The sequence below is a fragment of the Numida meleagris genome, chromosome 3 (genome assembly GCF_002078875.1).
Source record: "Numida meleagris isolate 19003 breed g44 Domestic line chromosome 3, NumMel1.0, whole genome shotgun sequence".
Classification (NCBI taxonomy): Eukaryota; Metazoa; Chordata; class Aves; order Galliformes; family Numididae; genus Numida; species Numida meleagris.
In genome coordinates, this window is record NC_034411.1 from 51,794,938 (window position 1) to 51,817,308 (window position 22,371).

General features: G+C 41.3%; 1 protein-coding gene across 6 annotated transcripts in view; it reads left to right on the forward strand.

The window, feature by feature from the left end:
* Positions 1–22,132, forward strand: part of PLAGL1 (PLAG1 like zinc finger 1) — a 43,597-nt gene extending 21,465 nt beyond the window's left edge. For 5 of the 6 annotated variants that reach the window (XM_021391429.1, XM_021391430.1, XM_021391431.1 and 2 more), the window contains 6 exons: positions 10,693–10,848; positions 11,836–11,948; positions 14,571–14,720; positions 17,685–17,804; positions 19,388–19,884; positions 20,244–22,132. In XM_021391429.1, coding sequence (XP_021247104.1) covers positions 10,693–10,848; positions 11,836–11,948; positions 14,571–14,720; positions 17,685–17,804; positions 19,388–19,884; positions 20,244–21,519 — 2,312 coding nt within the window. In that variant the 3' untranslated portion in view covers positions 21,520–22,132. Of the gene's footprint in view, positions 1–10,692; positions 10,849–11,835; positions 11,949–14,570; positions 14,721–14,744; positions 17,054–17,684; positions 17,805–19,387; positions 19,885–20,243 lie in introns of those variants that run through there. The other variant, XM_021391435.1, reaches the window with a different exon arrangement.

Below are 22,371 nucleotides of genomic sequence, written 5' to 3' on the forward strand. Positions count from 1 at the left end.
CACTGATTAAGCAGGCTGATATTTGTTTGTGAGGTGTATTGTTGTTATACAAATGTAGCAGGAGGTTTTTTTTACATTTAAGTTTATTTATACATGATAGGCATTGGGAGGCACTAAAATTTGGAGCTAAAGCTGATTTAAAGTTAGCATTTAAGTTGGAAAGAAGGCATATCGAAGGTTCCTTTATTAACATGACCTAGATGTGTTATGAAAACATTGACCAGTGAGGGTTTTGATTTCTGGGTAATTGTAATGTTGTAAATAAAAAACAATCATGTCTTGGAAAGCTCAGTTGATCACAGCTTTTTCAGTGAGTATAAAGGAAGGGAAGTAGATGATTGACATGTGACACGGCAAGGTAGTATTTGTTTTCTGCTGATTGGATGATAAGGCAACGGAGAATCTCTTATATTTAACATACTGGACTAGAAAGTGTTTAGCCAGAGATGTGTAGGGAACTGAAAGAGGATGTTTTGGCAAGACAGCTGTACCTTTGCCTCATCTAAAACCAGGGATCTTTATGGAAAATAAATATTGTTGTGATCTGTTGGTGATGTTGAAGCACAGAGTGCATAAAATAATTGAATTCCAACCAACAGAAGAAAGTTTACAAAATACATTGTGGAGTATGTGACCATATACAGCCCCAGGTAAATATGGATGTTAAATATTAGGGTTATACAAATACATATCTGAGGAATGGTGCATTTCCCCTGAGACCATTAACACCTGTTGATCTTGCTATTTGAGCTAGGAAAGTATGAAAGCAAATTGCTGGCAATTTTGCCTTTTAAGGTTGCTTCTTAGATTATAGTATTAGAATTCTATAAGAATTAGATTGTAGTAGACTGTTGCTTAGATTCTAGTAGACTATTGCTTTTATTTTTCTGACTTCTGGAAATAGTTTAAAGAAACTAGGAATTCATTAGAAATAACTGCAGGTAGAATCTTTGGGTTTTCTTTAATCTCAAACTAAGGTGGCTGTCAACAGGAGGATAAATAGGGCTTTTTGGATATGCATTGTAATCTGAGTTTGGAGTACTTCCTCTGCAGAAAAAAATCTGTAGTCTTTTCTAAGCCCACAAATTTTTGCAACACTTCAATGTAGTTCTCCAACAACATTGTAGTCATGTGCAGTGTAATTCTGTATTTCGAAGAAGTAGGCTCAAGTCTGTCATTACGCCTATGGAGAATAGTTATTGTAAGAGAAATGTACTATACTGCTTCTCAATCTATTGACACTAATATTTTTTAATCCTTGCTTTGTCAGCATGTTAAAGAAGCACAGGTGGATATAATTTCTTTAGTACAGTCTCAGTCAAGACATTAGAAATTATCCTTTGGTTCCCATTGAAAGTCTTTAAGGTAGAAAAAATAAGTATCTATTATCTCAGGAAAAAGATAAATAGTGCAGCTAGGACACTTGTGAGTGTGAATATTCTTTTCACAGAAATACAGTTTTGTGTCTGTTGAGAAGAGCTTCCCAGTATCTGTTCTTCTTAAAGAAATCACACCATGCCTTAGAAGAGGAAAATAATGTAATGAGATCATAAGAGCTAAGGACGAGAATCTCCTGTTTTATTCCCAGAGAAGCTGGGGTCGAAGCATCCTGTGCATTCTGGAAATCAGGCAAGCAAGACACTTCTTGCTGTAGCAGAAATTGTTCTCCATGTCCTCTCTTCTTCAGGTGATGCAGAGTAAGTGTTAAAGCAGTTCTGATAAGCTATTAATGACCCTCTATTTAGTAAAACAATGCTTCTAAAAGAAGATACCTGTATTCCTCTGTTCTAAATATACATGGATTTTAGGATTCGTGAGCTCAAAGCAAAATTAATGATTTTGTTCTTTTCGGTGAATTGGAATGCCCATAGGCGGTTTGGAATGAGAAAGTTAACTGATTTCTCAGTTTTATTCACACATAGTTTCCCTAAAATATAGTGCAGATTGTGAGTATTCTTTCAGGTTTGGCCGTACAAGGTCACAACAGAACAGATGGTCCTAAGTATCCATATATTCACTTCCTTTATTCCTAATGTGGCTACTCATACATCAGAAGAGCTGAGTGTATGGACTCTTTTCTACAGAACTGAGTCCCATCCTTTTATTCCCAGTAGCAGTGATTTGCTTGATTTACTGAAAATTGCCCCTAAGACTCCTGCCTCTGCAGCTGCAGGATGAGTACAGCTTTTCTGTCATGCCAAGCTGCTTCTCTGTGTCCTGCAGTAAGCTCATATTTCCTTCTCCAAGGCATGTCTACCTGGAGTAAGCAGCTGGAAATGCGTTCCAGTTTCTGGCATCTTTGCTGGGAAAGTTCCTGGAAGTCCACATTGAAGGTTGTGTGACAAAAGTGACAGCAGTTATCGGTTTGGGATGGTTTCCTGGGGAGAGCCAGTTTTGTGACCATCTGTCAGTCTCCTCTGTGTGATATCTGAACTTGGCGGCCAGTAGCAACTAAGTTCAATGAAAAGTTTACTGACAACGTGTTCTGCACTAAGGAGAGACCTAGTCTAAGGTTCCCTTTTAAGGGAGTGTTGCAAGTGTTGGAAATATTTCAACTGATTAAGATGAAGCATTAGTCATTAGAATCTCTATACTTCATTTATCAGAACCGAAACCTTGGTGTTGACCAGCCATGAATAAAACTGTCAGCCGCATTAGCACTCTTGATATGGATCCGTGTGTTTATATGCACATACATTCAGGTGGACGTGTATTTACACAGATGTGCGTTCAGGAAAACAGGCCTAAGTTACAACAGTAGCATTAGCATTAGCTGCTAAAAGATCTGATACTAAAATAAATCAACCTGTCTGCCAAAATCTGCACCAAAGAGACATGCTTGAGTCCAATTAGAGCTGCTTCTGCTGTGGACAGTAAAACATCTGCTGGGGGGAGCACAGAGTAGGGGCCCAGAATGTGGCCCAGGAGCCATAGGGTGCTCACAAGCAGTTTGGCTATGGCTCTCTTGGTTGTTGCCTGAGTCTGTGTGGGTGATGGGGTTTTCCTTCTGCTGTCTGCAGTACTGAAGCAGTTTGAGCAGTGGTAGCAAGGACTGCTCTGCGTCAGCATGGCTGTGGCTGGCTGGTACAGGGAGACAGGCAGGCTGCAGCAGGAGCATTGGCTCTCAGGGAGCCTTTGCTGGGCATTTGGAAGGAGCAGACTGTGCTGACTGGGGCTGTTTCTTGTTTAAAAAAAAAAAAAAAAAAAGGAGTTTTTTCTGTGAATTTGCTGTTAACCTCCATCCCTGTTTCTGGATCTAATTTTGTATGTCTTTATGCCAAGCCAGTAGAGGGAGGAGAGAAGGAAAAAAAAAAACAACTGAAAAATCAAACTGCATTTTTCAATTTGATTTGAAATGCGTTTGAAATGCGTTCAGCTTTCAGCAGTGAGAAGAAGTCTCTTTGTTTGCACTGATTAGGAGCTATTACATGTAAGCTACAGGAAGTGACTTCATTTGAACCATACATTATGTGTATGGATTTTGATAGCAATGAAAACTCCGTGTGGTGTACCAGAGATGTGACATGTACATCTTAGCCTCAAGAGTAACCAGAAAAAAAATTGTTTTGTTTTTTTTTAACTTAGCTTTCAATCAGTGCTTTGATCTGAAGTCATTTTCAGATGAACGAACCTATCAAGAACTTTGATGAACTTGTTGTTCATCTGCAGCATGAAGTTACACTTGATAAACACACCTGCATGCTTTCCTTGCTGATTGTTTTTTTTTCTGTAAGTTTGCAGGAAAGTCCTATAAGATGCTGCCCTTTCAGGCATTCAGACAGTGAAGGTACTTTTTCACTTCTCCTCGCTGGGAAGGCTGTAAGGTGCAACAGTGCAGAGGTATCCTGCTGCACAGCGTTCTTGAGACCCTGCAGAAGCTGCTGTATACAGCCCCTTCTCTGAATTGCACAGCCCACCTGGCCTCCTTGTGTCACTCCAGTTATTTTGCTCCTAAGATTTGCTGGATGGAAGGAGCATGATAGAAAGCCTTGCAGGGTTGGTGGGAGGATGGCATTCTCTGGGGCTCTTTAAGTTCTTCCTGACAGTGCCAATGGTAGTCACCAGACAGAAACCTTACTACTCCTGCTAGTACTTGACTGTCATCACGATTACTCCCTTTTAGGAACTAATAATGTATCATAGTCACTGTTATCATTTATATGTTTGTGTAAGAAATAGTTTTGGAGTTCTGAAGAGTTTACATGCTTGAGCTCCTGTCAGCTGGGAAAATATGTGTGTGCTTTGCATTACAGTCAGATGGGAGGTAAGCCTTTCTGGGTCCCTTGTCAAGGCATACTTTTGCCACAACAGCTTTGTGGGACAGGATCATACCTGGGTGAGGCAGGAGGGGATGCCTGGGCTGGTTACCGCTGCTGGGGTACTCTGGGGCACTCCATACAAGCCAGTTTCCTTCTCATGGGTGATAGAAGTGATGTGATGAGAATGTTCCTCTGAACACGTGTTCGCACTTAAGAGCTGGGCTTACATGCACTGCTGGTCCTGGTTACAGGGAACTGACCTGACCTGCCAGCCTGACCGAACGTATGGGATGGCAATAAGGCATGGTACTGTTTTATTTCTATTTCCAAGTATAGTAACTCAGTTTTTAGGTTTTACATCGTAGTAGAATGAGGTCATGTTACTATAAATGTGCTTAATGCTAAGGATGATTGCCAGGATGTCTGCAAGCCACCCACCCATCGTTCTCTTCCCAGAGGAGCAGGGGCCCCAAATGGACACTCACGCTCCCAGTGCTGCTCATCCCTGCCAAGATCAGGACTACTCCTCCTCTGATTTTGCCAAATAATACAAATTAACGTGTGGGTGAATATGTAAGTTCACGGTCTTTGCTCAGGTGAGCACTTAGGATTACAAAGTCAGCCCTTAACTTTCCCCTCTCCTCCCCCTCTCTTTTTTTTGTGCGTAGCTGAGCAGTCATAGCTGTCTTTTAATAGAAGGTGTTCTTGTACAAGATAGAAGAGACAGAAACAAGAGAAAATGAAGTTCAGCTACTTTCACGCTGGCCTAAGGAGCAGTTATTACAGCTAAAGACTGTCAGCCAGTAGAAAATGTAGCATGACAAAATATCAGAAGTTAAAGAGATGAGAATAATTTTTTTTTATATTCTGAATTCTGGTAACTGTAACTGGAGTTCTATTTTAATATAAATTGGATGAACTATTAATCAGTTGTGAGCTTCAGCTCCTTTGTAAATGAATGCACTTTACGCATCAAACTTAGGACATGTAAGACTTCTTTCATAAACATTTTTTCCAGAGGAGATGTGTGGCAGTGGCCCACAATAATGGGAAAAGGACTTGAGATTGTTTGCTAATTGAGTACTTTGAATTTTTGCCAAATAAATAATATTGTGGAACAAGCTTTTCAAGCTTTTCCAGCAGTGGATGCTTCAGAACAAACCACAGAGCAGAAAAGCCTCGCATACTTTTATATCAGAAGGGAAAAACTCAAATACTGCAAATGCAACATATGCTAAGGGAGAAAATTTCAGTTATTTATGTGATGTCCATGTACATGAAAGTGGAGCAAGGGTAATGGAGCAGCAGAATTTTACTTTGGGGTAAATTACTGTTGTTTGCTATGCAAATCTTATGATTGTAATTAGACTTGGATTTGGAGTACTGTGTACACTGATCTTTGTTCCCTCTGTGCACGGGAGCTAATTCTAATGCTGCAAAACCGTGCAGCAAATTTTGAGCGCTGCTCAGCAGAACAGTCATTTCTTGCAGTGCATCTTTGCAAGAAATGGGCGTTGTGAAAGGAAGGAGCTACCTCTGTGCTCACAGTGCATGCAAGAAGTGCTGCAGACGTCTTCAGAGACACTGAATGAGGATTCAGGTACCGTAATGTCACTTAAGAGCAGAGATTGGGGAAGGTGCAGTAAGACTGTCTGATAGGGATCTGATTGTTAGCAAATGATTTTTTAAAAGTTGTGCTCTTCAGCTGATTGGCCAAGGAGCTGGTGGTATGTTGAGGCTCTTGTGGCAGTGATTGCGTTCCTGGTATAGCTATGTATAGCTCTGTTATCTCCACAACCGGACTTTGTGTAACCGCAGCCCGTGGCGCCGTGCCCACGCTAATGAGCTCTCCCCTGAGGCCGGGCTTGTGTCTGTGGGGGTGGCACTGCCCGGCGATCGGGCCACTGCTTTGGAAACCCGTGTTTGCTAATGTGCTGGAGTCCTGCCTGGCTGCCGCTACCTGCAGGAGCACTGCCCCGTGCAGGGCTGATGGCCCTGCGGTTGCCCTGGGGGAAAGGAGAGCGGGCCAGGCTGTAGACTGCAGCGTTGGCCAAGGAGAGCTGTCACCTGGACCAAGGGAAGCACCTCTGCACTGAGAATGGCTCAGGTATGGCAATCGGCCTGCTGCGGTCGGCCGGTGGGTGGAAGTGCGTCCTGTGGGCACTGTGGCTTCTGGCAGTGCCTCCTAACAGCCGGGCAGAAGCCAGCTATGCTGCACGCGGTAGAATAAAGCCATGCTGGTTACAGGATCTGCTAGCTTGTGCGGTTTTATCTGCAAGTAGATAAAGTGTTGCTTGGAACTCTGTAAGATTCTTTACAAAGATTGAACAAATACCCTGTAGGGGACCCTGTAGCATTGTTACTGTGAAGATAGAGTAATGGACATGATCTCCTTTTCACAGCTTGTAGTTCCCATGAATGTTTAATTTATTTTTGTTGCCTATAGATTAAAGGAGCAATTAAGCAGAGGTATGGAGGCAGTTTTATTATTTCCTTGTATGCTTGTGCATTATCACATATTTTTGTAAACTTGACGTGGAATCCGTTAATCTTGTTTGTGTAAATGTAAGTTAAGGGAGCAGGGAGACTGTAAAAGCATCAGGCAATATACTAATGTTCCTAAGAAAAGGCAGAAAAATTCTATTTCTTTCCTGCTGCTAATGCTTCCAAGTGTGTGTGATGCCCTTAATAGGATGCTCCTTATTTCAGAACACCTTAGAGTGTGTGAAAAAATATTACATTTTACTTAAGCAGCCAAGTTAAAATGGAGCCTGAAATACGTTTGAGTGTTGCAAACCGGTGCCACAGTGAAGTTCTAATGACATAGGCATTTCTTGCCCTGTAATTTAGCACTGAAGTACAAAGGATCGTGAGTTGGTCTGAAATTATCTCTGAAGAAGAATGTAATGTGACAATTTTGTGCTGTTATTTTTGGGGGAAGAAATCACAAAGACCCCTGCTTCCCAGGGGATTACCTAAGGCTATGGATACTCTCAGCAGTTACCATATTTACAGTGGCCCAATCTTGTGTTTCTGGTACACTCAGCCATTTTCGACATGCAATATATGTTCAGAGTCAGGGTACCAGGTGCATCAGTATGACATCAGAAATACTGTGAAGTAAATGTAATTCAAGGACTGGAAGTACAATTAAACTGCTAGATCAGCTAGCATTCTTCATATCCCACATCAGAAAATGCAGATGATCCTAGAGTAAACATTGGGTAGGTCTGGGTGTTTCATGGTGCTGCACAGGGACACCAGGCTGGAGTCCCCAGCGAGGTGCTTAATGAGCATATGAATCAAGAGGTACCAAGCTGCCAGAGTGCTGGCTGAAGTGGATGGGAAAGCCAGTTAGCTTAGAGCAGTGTCCTAATTTAGAGAGCTGCTTCCAGCTCTGGAGGCTGTTTTGTCACATTCTCCATGGCAGCACCCCAGTCTTCGCCAGGCACCTTTCTATCAGCTATTTATTTGTGCTAGCATTATTTTCGGTTTCAGGGAGCATCCTCCATGTACGTGTTCTGAAGTTCGATTTGAAAGTGTTATATTTCTGTTATTTTGAAACCTAATCCTCCTCCAGTGTGAATGGAGGCCCACTGGGAGGTTACTGCTGAGTTAGCGAGGGCACCTGCAGGTGGTAGCAAGCTCCCAAGTCAGGAGCAGGGATGTCACCATCAGTCACTGGGGCTGTACCAGCCGGCTGTCACAAGTAACAGCCAAAATGCCTTCGATGAGCTCATTTTGTGGTCACACTGTGGTCTCTGTGAGTATCTGATGGCAGGCCTTTCCAGTCAGGTCATCTTGCTTGGAAACTTCAAGCCAAATCAGCTGCTTTTGCTGCAGTGGGGTTTAACTGACAGAACAGTAGTGCTGATGTTGGAGGCCGGTTCATTTTCCCTGCTTTCTGCTCCTGGCCTGTCCGCTCCCTGCCCCAGGTCCTCTGCAGCAGCACTACCCCAGGAGGGCTGCAAGGTTTGCTCAGGAGCTGGGCTGCGATGAATCACAGAGGCATGGCATGGAGTGATAAGGTCGTGTACTTTACGATTAGATACATCCTCCCTCTAACAGCAGCTCTTTGTCTCCCTTTTGCTTTTGGTAATGTTTTTCAGCTGTTTGCGTAGAACAACTCTCCAAGCAGGAGCTGCGCAACTTGAAACAAAGTCGCTATTATTCTAGGTAAGCCCAGGAAGCCGGTAGAGGACCCCTAATAATTTGGTTGCCCTCAGAAGACATAGATTGTTAGTAATCTATTTAAAAGCCTATTAAGTTAAACCACCATGAAAAAATTTCTTTTCTTGCAGCCTAGCTGTAAAGGACCTTCAGATACGTAAAACAGTGTGTAACAAGAAAAATCTGTCCTGCAGCTGAATTTAGTTTTTTTTATGGTATGCATTTTCATTGATGCCTTTAGAGTGGCATGTTCTTCATCTGTAGCTCTAGCAGAAAAAAAAAAATCATGGATTTTCAGGTATTTGTAGTGGAGGCATGCAGTCTGGAAGCCATGACAAAAAAACTATTACGTGATCCCCAAAATACTGAAGAATATGGACTACTGCTGTGTCTTTAGCTTGACAAATACAGAATCATAGAATCATAGAATGGCCTAGGTTGAAAAGGACCTCAGACATCATCGAGTTTCAACCCCCCTGCTGAGTGCAGAGTCGCCAACCGCTAGACCAGGCTCCCCAGAGCCACATCCAGCCTGGCTTTGAACACCTCCAGGGACGGGGCATCCACAACCTCCCTGGGCAGTGCGTCCCTGTTCCAGTGCGTCACCACCCTCTGGGTGAAAAACTTCCTCCTAATATCTAACCTAAACCTCCCCTGTCTCAGTTTAAAACCATTCCCCCTTGTCCTGTTGCTATCCACCCTTGTGAACAATCGTTCCCCCTCTTGTTTATATGCTCCCTTCAAGTATTGGAAGGCCACAGTGAGGTCTCCCCGGAGCCTTCTCTTCTCCAAGCTAAACAAGCCCAGTTCCCTCAACCTTTCCTCATAGGAGAGGTGCTCCAGCCCTCTGATCATCTTGGTGGCCCTCCTCTGAACTCGTTCCAAGAGCTCTGCGTCTTTCATGTGCTGGGGTCTACCTCCTCATATACAGCTCTACCTTCTCATTTTCAGCTGATGGAAAGCCCGGAAAACTCAGTAGGAACACTTTGGAGTTATCTGGGGAGATTTGGACTAGACTCGTAAGGCATGTAATTCCATCTAGTGCCTACTTTAGTTAACAAATGGAAACCTTTCAGAGCTATGCTGAATATTGCATTTATGACACTAGTATCCTTTCTCAAGGATCATCCCTGATGCCTCTCCAGATGTTGTCTCCTGAGCCCTTATGCTTCTCTCTTTGTCTTCTGGCCCTAGCCTGTCGTGAAGACTCATCTCACCTGCCCCAGTCTTTGTTACAGCTTCCCCTAGCTCCCTCAAACTCTCTTGGCTGTTCTGGCTTCACTCTTCCATTGCTTACTGTCACTTACTTGAATAGACTTGCTCAACAGAATTTTCAGAAGTAAAACAAAGCAAGGTAGTCATGGATGATTTGTTGGTTCACTAGTTTGGTTTCTACTGTCTACAAAAAGGTTTTGTGCTATGTTTTTTCCGTCACTCTGTGTAACTCTAGTGCTTGGATGACTTCTGTTGAAGGGGATCATTGCCATGTTTTGTCGCTGTTCAGTACGAGTTTCCCTGGCAACCAGCCTGAGCTATGCTGAACCAAAAATACCTTAATGTGCTGGGAGAACGTCAGTATTTGCAGACGTGTCTTTCTCATTAGTGACTTCTCTGGATGGTTCATGTATTCTGCAAATGTGATTACTGTGAAACTATGCCTGGGAAATATGGCGTGCCTCTTGGCTTTCCATAGACAACACAATCTAGGAATGCTGCCTTTAGTGGTTGTCAACTGAGTTGTGGCTATAACACCTATTATACTAATTTTTCATGATACGCAAAGTGTCTCATCCTTTACTCAACAGGGCCTGTGCAAGATCACAAAGTCACAGTGATCTTTCTTGTACTCCTTGGATCTCTGCAAGTTCCCTTGTTCATTACTAGCAACCTTGCCATTCTCATCCATATATAAATGCATATACCTTGATTTAAAGGTGCACGTACTGTGAGCTCCAGTTTTGCTGCCATCCTAGTCTCCACAGTCACTGCTGACAACATATCCCAGTGAGCTGTGTATAAATCTTTGGAGGATGGGATCCGCCACTGTACAAAGAAGGGAACGCACAAACTGGAGGTCTTATTTCAAACCTTCCTATTTCAGTTTTGGCTTTCAGGTAGTCTTCTCTCTACTTCTACAGTAGAAAAGTGCTATAAATAAAAACATTGATAATGCAAGATGTGTTCTCAAGCAAGAAAATTAGTAGAGTAAATCGGAGAGAAATACAGCATTTTTAGTAATGAGTTCTCTTTTCTGGATTTGTAGGGTGTGAGGACTGCGGTAAAAGCCTAATAGGAGAATGCAAACTCCATGGACCACTCATCAGAGCTAAAGACAGGGTTATTCCTAGCCGAGCCCGTCTCACCCTACCTCATTACCTTACTTTGCGAGTGTTGGAGCTGCGAGCTGGAAACCAGCAGAGTAAGTATTGTAGCTCTTTTTCCCACATTTCTTAAAGAGAAGGCCTGTAGTACTAACACTAGCCTTTTTTCATGGATTACTTAAGACATAATCCTTGGGTATTATCTGCATGAAGCTAAGTGTAACTGAACCTCAGATTCAGCTACTGTTATTTATGACTGATTTCTAGTACCCTCAATGCATAGGCTGATGTTTGGATATCAGCTGGAGCTGGTGTGGCATTTAATAGTAAGCTATCTGTTAGCTCTGTTGAGTTGATACAAGTGTAATGAATGTTGAATTTGTAATGGTAAAAGCCATACACTATTGCATATCTTTTTCCCAAGCCATGCAAAAAACAAGAAAGAGTATTCAATAAAAGCCAAAAACAAAATGGTAAGTAACATCCCTTATCCGCCATGCAAACTCAAAAGAACATAGGGTGTTAAATCACTTTTTGTAGCATCTTCAACTCACATTATAGAAAGTTCGAATGCTCAGGCTTGAGCAAGTGAACTACATGCTCAGTGTGCTGTGTAGAATTAGTTCTGCCTAGATGACATTTCAGAAAGGGAATAGCAAGATGCCTGTTACACTGCACCATTGGTTATAGGTAGGAGGTAACAAGAATGAGTAAGACAGCTAGTTTTGTGTTTTTATGTATCCTCTTCTCTAATACTGGGAGATGACAACTTGAGAATATGATAACATCTTGTACATTGAAGACAGTCAGCACATTTGAGCATTGCATGTTAGTGTCCTGTTGTGGATTTTAAGCACTTTTGTCGATTGTATTCAATGTAAGTACAGTTTTTACAAAGCCTCTTAAAAGACTTGGATCCTTTTCAGACTCTTAATGCTTTGAATGGTTTACCTGGTTTATTTATCTTGAAGAAGAATTAATGCGTTTAGCACTATTGTGTTTAAATCCATTTTCATAACTGTACCTATACAAGAAATAGCTCATTATGTCTGTATTAATATTAGTCTGGTCTTTTTTATTTACAGTCCTTGGAGTATTTGCAAAGAAAGTAATACAGAAGAGAACACAGTTTGGTCCTTATGTTGGTCAACTGTCTACGAGATTGACCTGCTACGATGAGAGTAGGCTAGTTCTGCAGGTAAAAACCCTGTGCCTTAACATGAAGTGCAGATGTGTCTTTTAACATTTCACATGGGCAACTTGCCTTCTAATCTAGTTAATTAATTGTATTTCTGATCTCTGTGTATGAATTTAAGTCATACTATTGGATTGCACAGCGTAGCCTGAAGTAACAAGATGTTCCTGTATGCCAAGTTTACTTTCCTGCTTTCTTGTTTTATCATTTCTGGGGTGATTTATCTGTTGACCTAACTGTTCTTGATAAACTTTTTGTGGAGTTTGGCTACTGAAAGTATCCAAAGATAGTCCTGTCTTTCCAAGTAGGGCTGTATTCACTTAGTTTGTTCAGCCCAGAGCTGAAGAGGCTGAGGCAAGGCTTCATGGTGGCCTGCAGCTCCTCACAGGGAGAGGGGAAGGGACAGCGCTGAGCTCTGTTCTCTGGTGACAGTGACAGGACCCGAGGGAACAGCATGGAGCTGCGTCAGGGGAGGGTCAGGTTGGATGTGAGGAAAAGGTTCTTTAACAGAGGGTGATGGGCATGGAACAGACTCCCCAAGGCCATAGACACAGCCCCCAGCTGCTGGAGTTCAAGAAGCCTTTGGACAATGGTAGGGTATGAATTTTGGGTGGTTCTGTGTGGAGCCAGGAGTTGATCCTTGTGGGTCCATTCCAACAAGGGATAATGTGTGATTCTGTGAAATAAAACCAAGAGAATTTGGACTTTACACCTTTTCATTGGGAGGGTCATGTGTGTGTGCTGGCTTAGCAATAGTGGCAGAAATGTGCACTAAGACACCTGCTTAGTAGGAGGGAACAGTACAAGAATAAGGAAGCATTCCTTAATTATGTGACTGTATATAAACCTTGACAGGCAATGTAATAATTCAATTTATTCAGTCAAGTTTTTATTTTTGGGGTTGTTACTATCCTTTGCTGCATAAGCATGTGCTGTTCATCCCAGCTGGACCATTTACACCGTTGTTTGTACTTTTTCCACACATATAATGGCCTCAGTCAAGACCAGCCTAGCTTAGATATATCTGCATGCACATTTTTTCCCACATCAACTCCTTTGGAGCGATGGTTGATCATAGTCCTCTTATCCCAGGTTTCTGCATTTTGCTGCATGGGGTCACACCTGCACAGGTGTCTCTATCATACAGCACATCTGTGTTCCAGCCACAGCCTCTGTCAGGACTCCCTGACAAGTCTTGGTTCTTCCAAAGCCTGCATTTAACATCAGGCCCTCTCACCCTCCTAGAGGCCAGCAGTAGCTGTCCCATTATATGCTGTATGTCTTCATTTGAGTTTTCTTCCCCAGAAGCTTGGGACTGGAAAACAGACTGCTGTGGAGAAACGCATAGATACAGATACTCCTGCAGTTTCATTTGAGAATGAAAATAATAGCTCCAGTAATTGCTGTAGACTTCATTTGCTCGTTGAAGTCACATGAATGGTCTGCCAGGAAGGTAACACTGTCCTTCTGTGGCATTTTTGTGGCAGAGCATCAGAGTTCTTCCACTGAATTAGACTTCTTCTGTCCTTACGCAACACTTCAATTCTTACAAATGCAGAAAAGGTAAGGTACATATCTAGCAAGTTTGCAAGCATGGATGAGCTAAGCACCCAGTTCCTTCCTCTCCACCAAGCCATTGTAAACCGCACCCTATCCTCTATCAGTGGGCCCAGTTTGCTTCAAAGTGTACTGTGATAAGCACAGCTCTGATTGATGAAAGGACTATTTCTTCACAAGAAGAAAGTGGACTCTCATTTCATACACAACAACAGTAGTTGGTTGCCTTGGCATTTCTCTAGCAGCATTCTGAATGTGATCAAACTGGGACTTGTCCAGTAGGCAAGTGTTTCCATTGGAAAAGTGACAAAGTTGGGTAAAATAGTCCACAGAAGCAGTGGAAGTGAAACTTATTTTGCAATTAATTGATAGCTGAGGTGGTTATTAGAACTGATAGATGCAGTGCTGGCATATATGCAGCTTCAAATGTCCACATTCCAGAGTGTGTGGCAGAAAAGCAACTGTCCTGTATGAGGTTGGAAGTGTTTACTCGTAGAGGCATTCTCTTGAAAAGGAATCTAGGAAGAATGAAGTAAAGCAAAAAGAATGAGGTCTTTCTGGCACGATTGTTCATTTGTATTTAATTTTATATTGTTAAAAAGAGATGACGGTTAAAAAGTCTCTTTGGAATCATTACACAACTTGTATGATTGTTCCGTGCAAAACATAGCATTAATGCAGCACTGAAGTTTGAGATTATCAGCTACTCAGGAAGTACATTAAGGCACAAAGCTTATCTTCCTACCTCCTTGCACTTAGTTCTTGTTCTTATAATACTATCTTTATATAACATAAAAAATGAGAAATATAAACTGGAAATACATACAAAGGCCTTACAGCTATGTTACTAGTTGGGTGCCTCGGAGGGTATTCATTCTTCACTTGCTTTCGCATTTGGTGTTCTCTAAGAGTGATCTGTTTCGAAACAAACATGATTTCAAAGAATTTATCACCACAAGAAGGTAAATAACTGGTAGCCCCGATTCCAAGTCAAAGAAAATTAATGCGTCTCTGTGCAGGACTTAGTTTTTACTGTGTTATGTCTCCCATCCTCCCCCTTTATTTCAGGTGCTGAAAGATGGAGGGAAGTACTTTCTGGACACTCCCAATGAAGACTGTGGAAACTGGATGATGTTTGTTCGGCTAGCCCGGAACCAAGAAGAACAGACCCTTGTGGCTTATCAGCACTGTGGAGAAGTCTACTTTACAACTGTTAAGGTAGTTAAACCCACACTGCTTCACCTGTCGTTCAAATGGCAATTTATCGACAAAGATTCTGAAAGACCAACCCTTTTACAGATGAAAGATTGATTATATTCATGCAACTGGCACTTTCTTACATACCACCTTTTATATCACTTAATCCATAGTAAAGCAGGTAGTGTATGGGGTTTTCCAGTAAAAGGTAATGTGTACATATGCTGTGGGTATTGAAGAAACTGAGCAGAGAAATAAAGAAATATTGTTCGTGGTGGCAGTGTTCAAACAAGATCACTGTGAAGTGTTACCATTCCAGTTCGAAATAGGCATGTGGTGAGATTATCCCGCACCATTACTTTTGACAATATTTCTTCATGGAAATAAGTACTTTTCTTTATTGCACTTTTGGACACAGTGTTCTGAGCACATTAGAGGATACTGAGTGGCTTCTTTAAATATTATTTTCTAGTTTGATTAGATTTGAAGACTTAATTGCAGAACTTACAATACTATAATGTTGCCATGAAATGGACAATTTTTGCTAGGGATTTTGGACTGTGTCTGTGTTTTAGAAGAGAAAATACAGATCTCTGTATTTGTAAATTACATGGGAATATACGGTCTTGGTTTTTGTTGTTTTGGCTGCTTTGTCAGAGTTTTTTTCTTTAATCAGAACTTAACTCTTACGCGTCTAGGAAGCTATAGTCTTCATGCTGAACATTCCTTGTTTTCTCTTCTTTTATTCTTAAGTAAATGCCTGCATAGCATTGTGAGTAACATAAGAATGAGAAAATACTAGTCATATTGACCACACAGTGATGGTGTGAGAATAAGTTAATGGTGATAACACTTTGCATCTTCAACGTCTTTTATAACAATATTTGTCTTTGGATTAATAGTAAAGCAATTTAAAAATCAGTATATAACAGTATATACCAATCTGTGACTATGTTTAGGCTGTGTTTGGAATTCTGATTCAGTCAATTTAAATATATGTTATATGTGTAGAACTGACAGGATTAATAATGCTCTATTTGGGAAGCATGAACAAATGTTTTTCTAAGAAGTTGTAGTTGCAAAACTGATAACTTGAAATTTCTGATAGAATTTAAATACTGTATTGAGACAGCTCACTGCTGCTTTCAGCAGAACTGCTCATGAGCATTAATGGAGAGCTGCATCCTTCTCATCATTAAAATGAAGTGTATCTTGGGATGAGTAGTGGAACCCTTACTATGCACTGTGGGGAGTTAACCTGCTTTTCTCACTCCTAAGTCCTGGTATCATTCATGGTACTGTGGCATTCTGCAGATTGTGTCCAGGTCAGTAAGGTAACAGGCTTTTGCTACACCGAGGCACACCCTGCTGGTCACCTTGTGAGGCTGCCTTAGGGCTGGTTATGAAAATGTTTTCTCAAGAGAGTTTGAATGATTTGTGTTAAGTTGGGAGCGGAAGTATTGGCTCCACTGTTTTTACAGAGAGGTGGGATATCAGTTTAGAATAAAGGCAGAAAAATTTTAGTGACTTGAAATTACAGGTACATAAACATATGTGTATGGATACATGTGTACTTTTCTCCATCTAGAGTACATGCAGGAGTTCAGTGTGTGGCTGGTCTACTAGATGGCGTTTCTGCCTCTCATCCTTTGTTAAGTGGAAAGTTCACTGCATGCCATTTCTGTTTAGGCCAGGTGTTATCAGAACATACAGCTAACCCATGCTAGTTGTACTAAGCAAGCAGGCTTGTGATTCAGAAGTTCAGTTTTTGGACATTATACACACAATTATCTGTCACTTTTCAGCGTTCTCAGTCTAAATTATCTTTCACCTACCATGCTTATGCAGCACTGATGTTGTAAGTGCGTTTTAAGATGTGATGTTTTGTGGAACAAGTCACAGCTCCTGTCTTTCCAGGCTAGTTTGTTCTTTCTAGTGGCATAAACTTAGTTTAGTTGAAACAAAACTACAGGTACAATGCAGTTTGGCTGTGCATCTATTGAAAGAATGTTAGTTTTGGTTATACATGAATAAAATGGCTTACAGGGCCAGGAAGTCATATAAATAAAGACCCCAAAGTTACTTTCCTTCTTTCCTTCTAAATACGTAATAAATATTCAGCATCTATTAAATAAAACTAAAATATTCAGAATCTAATCTATTAAGTAAAACTAAATATTCAGAATCTAATCACTCATCTTTCTTTTTCTGTCTGCTGCCATATTGACTGAAAATACTTGTATGATGAGGTGATAGTTCAGTCCAAGATGTGTTGTCCTCATGACTGGATGGGAGACCGCAGATTATGGACTCCCTTAATCCTGTACAGGAAGGCTTCAGTGAAAGGGCAGGAGGTACAGTATAGCATGTGCATTGAATCATTGAATCGTTAAGGTTGGAAAAGACCTCTGAGATCATCCAGTCCAGCCATCAGCCCATCACCACCATTCATAATGAGCCTCACCCATTAGAGCCAGTGCAAGGAAATGTGCAAGTTTGATTTGAAGTCCACGTATTGATCAACTCTGTATCTATGCATCCAAGAGGTGTTCAAGCTGTTACATATTCATCATGCAATTTTCTTTTGCCTATACCCTGTGGTTAAGTGTCATGTCCAGTGGGATTCAAGAACATCAAGGATATTGCTTGGAGAGACTGCTGGACATCTGGACATCATAGACAAATAAATCTCACTGAACAAAGTTGTGAGGGCTGAGGCATGTGTCCTACTACCATCCCCCAAAATCTCTGTTCATACAGGTCTGCTTTTAGAAACTCTTGAAAGTTTCAGACCTTTCAGAGTGGATAGTAATGCTCAGTGTTTGAATCTTGAAACTAAGTTACCAATAATCTAAATAGATTCAAAGAATGCGACATGGGTAATGATAACAAATTGCATCCCCCTCCCGCCAGTCTTCAACATAATATTGTTTGATGTAGCTTAACTGGCATAAGTAAATGTGAACTGTTTTCTTCCTTTCACAGCCAATTGAGCCCCACACGGAATTGAAAGTATGGTATGCTGCAGATTATGCCAAATTTATGGAAACTTCTGCAGTCTTCATTAAAGAAGAATCTGATGTCAGTCCTTTGCCTGTAGTAGCAGTAAGTACCCCTAATCTACATTCAAGCTGTCAGCATGTAGTAAATTACAGCTATTTACATGCTTTGTGTGGTAATGCTAGAGCAAGTCATAGAATCGTTGGCTAACACAAAACCAGGAACAATTTTAAAGAAACAACTATCCACAGAGAGGCTGCTCTTTATATCCTGTGTTTGTAATCTAATGGAGACATCACATGTATCCAGAAGTAGTGATTCCAGTGGGATGTGTTGGAATGACTTAAGTTTGTTATTGCTTTTTACGTAGCCAAGCTGTCCAACCTTAGATGTGTCTCCACAATTCCCATTTGTTACGCTTTGACCCGTTGGTCAGATAATGCACTGATTGCTTCAGTCTTTCCTGTGTAATAACCCTTCTCTTTGCCTTTCCCTTTGTATGATAGTTAGAATCCTTAAAAAGACAGGAAAGGTTTCTAAATATTGAAAATGTAACTGTGAAGATTGATACCTAAGCTAGAAGGAAATGTTAATCAGAGAATACAATTGAACTCGGAATTCAAAGGTGCTCCAGGTGCTCCCCATTGCTTCACTTGCACAGAGGATTTTAGAGTATAGTCCAGAAAGAGGGCACAGGAGGGCCATAGCATAAGACACAGAATGGGGGGAGTAGGGCTCTCTGTCTCTGAATAAAGACAGAGTGGACATAGCTTCACCATGTTCTCCAAAGCAGGCTAACCTAAGAACAAGGGAAAATAAAGTCACTTAGTGAGAAGTAATACACAGGCAGCTAAGGAAATACAGGGTTGTACATCTGGAAATGTATTTTGTCAGGAACTGTTCTTTGTTTTGGACTTCGGTTTTTTTGCAACATTGTTTTTCATTTGAATGTTTTGAATCTCAGTATTTAAAGTATGTTCAAATAAATCCAGTAGAGTTTTATTTTCACAGAAATAATAATTCCAAATAATACAATGCTTGCAAAAAAAATAAAAAAGCTTTAATGTCTTTAAGAATAGGTTTGATATCCCCAAAACTAAGTTGTTTCGTTTTGAATTTAATAAAGTCTAATGTCTGGCGCGAAGCTAAGTGCAAAAGTCTCTCCTGGAGGCATTGACTACTGCCTTCTGGTATAGAGGCATGGAGTCAGCCAAGAACAGAAGGAAATCCTGTGTAGCATTTATGTGCAGAAGCCTACCCAATTAGACGGCCCCCAGTTCTGGGATTTTTGTACAGTTGCAGTAGCAGATAAATGATGTCAGTCCAAGGTTAAAGTACAATTCTCAACTGCTTTTATAAGTAATTCCATAATAAGAACAAATAGACTTTGAAACTCAGTACACAGAGATGAGCAAAGGTGAAGGACTCAGTCCTGCTACAGTAAATGCTAAACACAAATGTGGAAATGGGTATTTAGTCAGTCATTTTTTTTTTCCTTTTTGGTTTGTAGACTCCTAGAGAGAATCCATTTCCCACTGAAGTATTGTAGTATTGTAGTACACTGCTGTAAATACCACCAAGGACAACAGGTCTTGGGAAAACCCAGAGACGATGTAGTGTCAGTGAGAAGAATATGACCTTTCCTTAGAATGCCTAATAAGAAAGACCTGCTTCTGTTCTCGTTGCAGAAAGAGCCTGTAGACCCTTGGATATGCTCCAGCTGTAGAAGTACTTTTGCAACTTTTGCTCTGCTGGAATCTCACCAGTGCATCAATAAAGACCGAGTCCTTACCACCAGGCTCAGACCACCAAATAAATTAGGATCCTTAAAAGCAAAAAGCAAATTCAAAGGGAAACTGAGAGGATCGGCATTAGGCAAAAGCATTGCTCAGTGCTATGGGACCATTTCCTGTTCCTCTGCTGCGAAGCTTAGCTGTGCCAGCTCAGGAAACACTTGTGATGCTCTTGTGAGGTTTATACCTAAATGGAGAAATGGCCGGTCTTCACTGTTGAAGGGAAGAGAAGTGAAGCAGCCAGACAGTTACCCTTGCCGACTCTGTGGGAAGATATTTGATTCCATTGAAAAGCTCACAGTCCACACTTATGTGCACAAAGCGGAGCGCCCCTACAAGTGTTCGCAGCACGGATGCACAAAAGCCTTCATTTCCAAATATAAACTGCTCAGGTACAGCTCTGAAGGCACTCCTTTTCTTATGTGGGAAAAACAAGGACATGTTTTGCTTCTTGAGTGTCCCAGTGACAGTTAATCCCCAAGTTCAGTTTTCGTATTCCTGTGTTTGGAAGAATTGAGAAAAGTAGTCTCCCTCAATTGCTATTCAGGAAGACTGTGTTGAGCAATTTGAACCTACTCTATGCTTCATGATTAACAACCTCCTCTAAAAAAAAAAAAGTTAGGCTTTTACTAATAGTCTGAGAACTTGTGAAAATGCCTTCCTTCAAGAGGGCCAGTGTTTTCAGGTCTTGAAGCTGCATTGTGTACTAGAGTAAATGTAAATGCTGATTATGCTTTCTTTTTTGTTTTAGGCACTCAGCTACTCACTCTCCACAGAAATCTCACCAGTGTGGCTATTGTGAAAAGACGTTTCATCGGAAAGACCATCTAAAGAATCACCTTCAGACTCATGACCCAAACAAGATGGCCTTCAAGTGTGAAGAGTGTGGCAAAAAGTACAACACCAAGCTAGGTTATAAGAGACACTTGGCTCTTCATTCAGCCACCAGTGGGGACCTTACCTGTAGGGTATGTGCTCAGGAGTTCGGTGGTACTGAAGCTTTGTTGGAACACCTCAAAAGTCATGCAGGGAAACCAACTGGCAATACCAAGGAAAAGAAACATAAGTGTGACCATTGTGAGCGTCACTTCTATACCCGTAAAGATGTGCGGCGTCACATGGTGGTTCACACAGGTTGCAAAGACTTTCTATGCCAGTTCTGTGCCCAAAGGTTTGGGCGGAAGGACCACTTGACTCGTCATACAAGGAAGACTCATCCACAAGAACTGCTCAAGAGCAGGTTGCAGAATGGTGACTCAGTAGGTCTCCTTGACCAGCTTTTTCCATTCAGACTGAAGGAAGATGCTGGCGTATTGTCCCCTTTTCCTGAAAGGGTCTCGGTGCAGAATGGAATTTTGAATAATTCAGAACCAAAGGAATACAACTGTTCACACCTTCATCCCCAGCCAAGCCTACAAACTGCTCTGCCTATTGAACCTCCTCCTCTTTTGCAAAGAATGGGCTGTGCAGATAGCCTTACAGGTGTCCATCCCACACCGTGCTCAACAGCCATCCCTGCCAACCTGAACCTTCATCAGTCTAATAAATATGACCTTAGCTCTACCTCATTTGCAGCAGGCTCCCTCAAGAATCTTCCGATCAAAGTGGATGTTAAAGGTTACAATGTCCATCTTCTAGAGGACCTGCCATTACCAGAACCTCAGTCTCTCCACAAAATCTGTCTGGAAGAAGCTTCCTCAGGGCCCGTAGGTGATACTAACAAGTACCCAGTGCACAAGGAGTCAGAGACAGCAGCTGAAACTACCAGCATGCCTTTCATGGATCTCACTCATGTGATGAGTTTCTGGCAACTCCCACCAGGTGACAACCAGAACACTGCTGGGGATATCACAATGGCATTTGGTCCAGAGGAGCCATCACAGAGGCTGAATGGCCTCAGCCAACAGCAAGGTCTACAGCTTGCAACTGGTGGCATGGCCATAAACCAGCTGCATCATCTTCCTCGCTCCTTTCCATCCACTACAAATTCTGTAACATTGCCTCATTTTCATCATGCCTTCAAATAACTATGATTTTTGTTAAAAAACAAAACAAAACAAAAAAAAACTGTGCTTCTTACTTAAATCTGTTAGGAAGGGTATTTTTTGTTTTTCTTCTTTTCTGTTTCAAGAAAAACTGTCCCAATTTTTTTTTTAAGCATGTTATGGACATGGTAGCTCAATTCAAAATGTTAATAAACAAGAAGCTCTATTTTTCATACTATTAATAATTTTTAGCATATGACAGTAGTAGGACTAACATATTTCCCTCAATACCCTTGATATTTTTGTTTCTTATCTTTTAAACAAACAGCTGAATTAATGTCTTCAACAATACTAAAGCCTCGTAATAGGCACAATGAAACTATGTTTGCCACAGCAGGAGAAATAGGGTTAGGGTGAATGGGAAGAAGGGGGAAAAAACAGAAATATAATTTTAATGAGCCATAAATCACAGGAGACGTATACACATGGCAAACTTAAGGTGAACAATCTATCAGTGTGATACAGATTTCTTCTAAGCATTTACTTAATCACCAAATTTTATGAATCTTTAAATCAAAATAATTCCAAGAATAAATCTTATCTTCTTGTTTCACTCTTTTAAAACAAAGAAAATCACTGTTGTGATTACATCTAAGTAGACTTTCTTTTCTTCTGAAGTGCACTTCGGCTGTGTGCATCTCCTGCATTATTCCAAAGGCTGGAAATAACTGCCGCTGCTTCACGACTACACCAAAGCAGATGTCTTCTATGGGTACAGTTTTCAGAATGGGAAGTGAATTGTCTCAAAGATTGGAGTAGAATGTTAATTTTTGCCTAGAACATGATAATGGCATCCTGGCTTTTATTAGGAATGGTGTGGTGAGCAGGACTAGG